The sequence below is a fragment of the Stegostoma tigrinum genome, chromosome 3 (genome assembly GCF_030684315.1).
Source record: "Stegostoma tigrinum isolate sSteTig4 chromosome 3, sSteTig4.hap1, whole genome shotgun sequence".
Classification (NCBI taxonomy): domain Eukaryota; kingdom Metazoa; phylum Chordata; class Chondrichthyes; order Orectolobiformes; family Stegostomatidae; genus Stegostoma; species Stegostoma tigrinum.
In genome coordinates this window covers 136,544,288-136,550,837 of record NC_081356.1, presented here as the reverse complement: position 1 = coordinate 136,550,837, position 6,550 = coordinate 136,544,288, and the positions used below count along the sequence as shown (strand labels likewise).

The following is a 6,550-nucleotide window of genomic DNA, read 5'->3' as shown; positions in this document are numbered from 1 at the left end:
TTTAAAATTGCTTCCTGCACACTAAAGTACACTATACTGTGTACCCAACAATTAATTTTAAATTGGTTGTAAGTGTAATTTAGAGCAGATTCGAGATTATTTATAAATGTTGTTCAATCACATCTACTACTGAACAATGCTTTCAGTTTTTAATCATAGGCTGGTTGAGTAGAGTCAGGAGTTTAAGAGACAGGATATACATACTTGGAAAGGCAAGGACTGATTACAGATAGTCAGCATGGCATTGTGCATGGGAAACCATGTCACACAAACTTGATAACAAAGTGTGGGGCTGGATGAACACAGCAGGCCAAGCAGCATCTTAGGAGCACAAAAGCTGACGTTTCGGGCCGAGACTCTTTTTCTGATGAAGGGTCTAGGACTGAAACATCAGCTTTTGTGCTCCTAAGATGCTGCTTGGCCGGCTGTGTTCATCCAGCCCCACACTCTGTTATCTTGGATTCTCCAGCATCTGCATTTCCCATTATCTCTGATCAAACAAGCTTGATTTGAGTTTTTTGAAGAGATGGCCAAGAAGACAGAGGAAGGCAGAGTAGACAACATTGTTTACATGGCATTATCTAGGCTTTCAATAAGGTTCTGAATGGTAGACTGATTAGTAAGGTTGGATCCAGGAAGAGCTAACCAATTGGATACAAAGTTGGTTTGATGGTAGGAGACAGAAAATGGTGGAGCAGGGTTGTCGTTCAGGCGAGAGGCCTGTGACTAGTAGTGTGCTGCAAGGATCGGTGCTAGATCCACTGTTGTTTGTCATTTATAAAACAAATTGAATGAGAATGTAGGAGGCATGGTTAATAAGTTTGAGGATGACACCAAAATTTGTGATATAGCACACAATGGAGAAGGTTGTCTTAGAGTACAACAGGATTTGATCAACTGAGCCAGTGGTCCAAGGAACGGCAGATGGAGATGGAGTTTAATTTAGATAGATGGGAAGTGTTTGGTAAGAGAAACCAGGGCAGGACTTCTACAGTTTATAGTAGAGCCCTAGGGAATTTTGTTAACAAAGAGACCTAGGGGTGCAGAACATAGCTCCTTGAAAGTGACGTTGCAGGTAGACAGGATGGTGAGGTAGATGTTTGGCATATTTTACTTCAACAGTCACAGCATCAAGTACAGGAGTTGGGGCATCATGTTACAGTTGTACAAGACATTGGTAAGGCCACATTTGGAGTACGGCGTACAATTCTGGTCGCACTGCTACAGTAAGAATGTTATTAAACTGGAAAGTGTGCAATAAAGATTTACAAAGATGTTACCTAGACTGGAGGGTTTGGGTTATAAGGAGAAGTTGGATGAGCTGGGGCCTTTTTCCTGGGGGCACAGAAGGCAGAGGGGTGACTTTATCGAGGTTTATAAAATCTTGAGGAGCACAGGCAAGGTGAAAAGCCAATGTCTTTTCCCTAGGTAGGGGAGTCCAAAAGATTTAAAAGAGAATTGAGGAGCAACTTTTTCACAATGAAGATGAGCTTCCAGAGGAAGTAGTAGAAGCAAATGCAATTACAACATTTAAAAAATATTTGGGCAGGCACATAGATGGGAAGGTTCAGAAGGATATGGGCCTAATGCAGGCAAATGAAACCAGTTCAGTTTAGGAAACCTGGTCGACATGGACAAGTTGTGTCAAAGGATCTGTTTCTGTGGTGTATGGCTGTATGACTCTGACTCTCAATCCATTCAGTACTCAATTCTCATTCAGTATTAAGAGCTGTTCCCTTCATAATGGTGTTCTTGTCAGTTCTGATGAATGCACAACGAAACGTTTTGACAAAACGTGTCTTTTTTCAGCAATATTCAAATTCTGCACTGTTTGTGTTATTTTCAGAGGAGTAGCATTGTTACTCCTTACAAAATGCACCAACATACATTTATCAAATTGGAAATCCATTTGCTGCTTATATGTTCATTCTTCATAAGTTTTTTTAATGTTTTCCTACATCACACCAGAAGTTGTTAACTGCCATTAGTTAGACAGTGAACCAACAGAAAGTATCAGTTAGGCCTTGCTTCTGCTGAGGGTGTGCAATACCACCTTTAGCTCCCTGTCCCAAACCCTGAGACAGTGATATTGTTAATGTTCTTGTCCATTGCTACCCATTTTGGTTCAAATCCATCTGTGCTTTCCTAATACCGCATGCTCTTTTGTTTCAAACTATGATTTCTGATAACCCTTTCTCTTTTTTCAACTTTGCCCTTTTTAGCCCCTCCCCATGTCCTATTCAGTTGGCCAGTTCTAGAATTTTCTGCTTTTATTTCACATTTACAGTATTTGCATTATTCTGCTTTTCAATTACTGAGAACCTTAAATTCACCGAACATCAAACCGTGAGGGTGCTTTCAGTGATATGGGTATTTATGTTTCCGAACAGGGCATCAAATTGCTAGGTGAATAAAATATGGAAGCAAATTGTGAACGCAATCTGTATGAACGGTAGGGGCAAGGAGATAGCCAGCCAGGCATTGGCAATGATAAGAGGGATACAAAAGAAATCCAATTTTAGATCTATGCATTTTAGAAGCGATGATAGAATTAAGGACTGCACTGGACCTTGGACCCTCTGCAAAGGTTTTAGTGGAATACAAATCAAAAACCACCATTACTGAAAAGAATGTAACAAAATAGCAATGCTGAAAGTGCAAGCAAGAAAGGAGAGGTTTTTTTATTGCAAATGCTGGCTTTCACATCCTGTGGAAGATTAAATGAATAAAAAAGAATTAAGGCCACTTAGTCTTGGGAAAGGTCGACAGTTGTGAAATTACAAAATTGAAGAAATGGAAGTTACAGGTGACAAAAAACATTGTGAAGGTTTTAAAAACTTAGAGGTGAGGCATTTTTTTAAAAATTTTTCATGTGATGTGAGCTTGTTCTCGCCCATCTTGAATGGCCCTGGTGATGTTAGCTGTGATCTGTCTGAGAGTCAGACAACCAATTAGCATAGAAACAGGCCCTTTGGCCCATATTTTCTACGCTGACCAGTAAACACCAAAGTACAAGATCTTGCGAGATGGCAGCAGAGTAAGACGCTCCAGCTACAGTGCCTGTCCTCTTTCCCTACATGGAGGGAATAGAGAAACGACCAGGAAGAGAGTCGCAGCCACAGCCCAGAACAGGAGCACAGTAAGCCTGGGCTGAGTCCTAGAAGTGGACGAGAGTGAGTGCAGGCCGGCTGGGGTGACAAGTCCTGGAGGCAAGCCTGGGGCTGGGACCAGCGTGTGGAGGCAGTGAGGCCTTGTGTCCTGGAGCCTGGCAGGCACAGGCTCAGTTGAAAAGGACTCTAAGTTGAGTGCTTTAAAGATACCTTTTGTTGTCATTCTGGACATTTTAAACTCCGTGGTCCCATGTTAGTCCATTTCTTCTTCTGTTTCAATTCTACAACAACACTCAAAGTACCTCTACTTAGGTACCCTGTGCCTAAGATAGCACTGAGAGGCAACATTACAAACATTTCATTGCACTCATTCGAGTGCACATGACAGTATTCTATTGGTTCTTTTGGTTTTTATTTAAACTATTCTGTTCTATTCTTTTCTATTCTATTCTATACTTAGTCCATTTACCAGGACTTGATCAACAGACTGACATTTTAACTGTTCGTCCAGATACTTCTTAAATGTTGCCAGAGTGCTTCCCCCCACTACCCTCTCAGGCAGCGCAGTTCCACCACTTTCTGAGTGAAAAAAACTTTCCTCGTATCTTCTCTAAGCCATTTACTCCTCATTTTAAACTTATGCCCTTTAGTCTTAGACATGTCTGCCATGGAAAAAGATTCTTATGATCGAGCCTGTCTATGCCTCTCATAATTTTGTATATCTCAATCAGATCACACCTCAGCCTCTTCTGCTCCAAGGAGATCAAACCCATCCTATCCAGTCTCTTTTTGTAATTGAGACTTTCTATCCCAGACAACATCCAGGTGAGTCTGATGAAGGGTCTAGGCCCGAAACGTGCTCCTGAGATGCTGCTGGGCCTGCTGTGTTCATCCAGCCTCACATTTTATTATCTTGGATTCTCAAGCATCTGCAGTTCCCATTATCACTCATCCAGGTGAGTCTCCTCTGCACCCTCTCCAGGACATCACTTCTTTCTGATGGTGTGGTGACCAGAAGTCCACATAGTTTTCCATCTTTGGCCTAACCAATGTTTCATAAATTTGTAGCAAGACCTTTTTGCACCCAGCTAATGAAGATGATCACTGCAAATGCCTTCTTCACCACCTATTTATGCTGATACTTCCAGCGATCTATGGAGTTGTGTACCAAGGCCCCTTAGTTCCTCAGTACTCCCGAGGGACCCACCATTCATTGTATATATCCTTCTCTTGTTACACTTCCCAAATTGCAGCATCTCTCACTCATAAGGACTAAATTCCATCTGCCATTATTGTGTCAAATTCACCTGCTGATCAATATCAGATTGTAGCCAGAGACCATCTTCCTCACATCAACACCATCAATTTTCATGTCATTTTCAAACCTACTCATTATACCTTCTGTGTTCACATCCGAGCTGTTAATGTAAATAACAAGCAGGAAGAGCCCCAGAACTGATCGCAGTGGTACACCAGTGGTCACAGGCTTTCTATCATAAAAACAACCCTCCACCATCACCCCTTTCCTCCTATTTGCAAGCCAATTTTGGATCAACTTTAACAACTTGCCTTGGATCCCAGGGCCTCTTATCTTTTGGACCAGCCTTCCATTGGGGATCTTGTCAAAGGACTTACCAAAACCACATCAAGAGCCCTCCCCTTATCAATACATTTAGCCACCTTTTCAAAAAACTCAATGAGTCAAACAAGACATCCCTCCAACAAATCTGTGCTGACTGTCCCTGATCAAGAGTGGTAGTGGCGTGGAATGCATTGCCAGAGAGGGTAGTGGAGTCGGCCTCATTAGGGGCATTTAAGCAGCTATTAGATAGGCTTATGGATGATAGTATAAGGTGGGGTGGAGGTTAGATAGACCTTAGGTTTAGGGTAAGCGTTTGGCACAACATCGTGGGCCGAAGGGTCTGTACAGTGCTGTACTGTTCTATGTTCTATAATCCCTCCCTTTAAAGTTCTGAAGCCCATAATATTGTATAATGTATTATAGATTTCAGAACTTTAAAATCTGCTGATGGGTTGAATGAATCAACAAAAACTAAACTGTTACACACGGCAAGAAGTGGCAATGACTCTGTCTGGAATAAACTATTAATGACAAATACAAACAAATCCAAAGTCAATTGACTCTAGCTTCCAGCATCTGTAGTCCATACTGTCTATCGACTCCGGCTTCCAGCATCTGTAGTCTATACTGTCTATCGACTCCGGCCTCCAGCATCTGTAGTCCATACTGTCTATCGACTCCGGCCTCCAGCATCTGTAGTCCATACTGTCTATCGACTCCGGCCTCCAGCATCTGTAGTCCATACTGTCTATTGACTCCAGCCTCCAGCATCTGTAATCTATACTGTCTATCGACTCCAGCCTCCAGCATCTGTAGTCCATACTGTCTATCGACTCCGGCCTCCAGCATCTGTAGTCTATACTGTCTATCGACTCCGGCCTCCAACATCTGTAGTCCATACTGACTACTGACTCTGGCTTCCAGCATCTGTAGTCTATACTGTCTATCGACTCCGGCCTCCAGCATCTGTAGTCCATACTGACTATGGATTCCGGCTTCCAGCATCTGTAGTCCATACTGTCTATCGACTCCAGCCTCCAGCATCTGTAGTCCATACTATTGACTCCAGCCTCCAGCATCTGTAGTCCATACTGTCCATCGACTCCAGCCTCCAGCATCTGTAGTCCATACTGTCTATCGGCTCCGGCCTCCAGCATCTGTAGTCTATACTGTCTCCAATAAACTTATCCAGGAATTGATAGCAATTAGCCATGCCTGACAATCAAAACCACGCGAATGAAACTGCTTTGACACCTGCTTGAGAATCTGGTTGCTTTATGACACAAGGTTAGCTGGTTGCCCTGCAGAAGAATTTAAGGAGTTAACTGCAGGAAAGCTGTGTCTTCAAACAGATAATGTTAAATGTAACAAGGAACAAGGAAGCTTCTGACAAGAAGGCAAGCTGCAGACTTACAGCAATTTGGAGGTAAGGGCTCTTTTAAAATCATCAATAATATCACGCACAGACCCGAAGGACAAAAATCTGTATAAGAATCAAACACCAGACACAGACCAATCGTGGCCAAGTTCCACCATTAATCAGGTAATAGCCAAGTTGGGTTGTGAGACGTAACTTGCTAATTCGAAAGGTCTTATTTTGGTTGCAACATGCAGTAAAGTTTAAATCATTGTTTCAGTATTTGATTGTCTCTGAGATTTCTTAGTAAGTAGCCAAACTAAAGATGATTGTGAGCACAAAAAAAGCTGGAAATCACAGCAGATCAGGCAACATCCATAGAGACTAAGCAGGCCAACATTTCAAGTCAAGGTGACTCTTCATCAGTATATTACTCTGATGAAGAGTCATGTCGACTCAGACTTGCTCTCTTCATAGATGTTGTCTGACCCGCTGTGGTTT

At 42.4% G+C, this 6,550-nt stretch overlaps 1 protein-coding gene across 1 annotated transcript; it reads right to left on the bottom strand.

Annotated features, from left to right (window-relative positions):
- Window positions 1-5,244: 5,244 nt before the first annotated feature.
- On the bottom strand, window positions 5,245-5,736 carry LOC132209502 (uncharacterized). Its single transcript, XM_059645020.1, has one exon. It carries the CDS (start codon window positions 5,734-5,736, stop codon window positions 5,245-5,247), a length of 492 nt encoding a protein of 163 aa, XP_059501003.1.
- Between the last annotated feature and the right edge of the window lie 814 nt (window positions 5,737-6,550).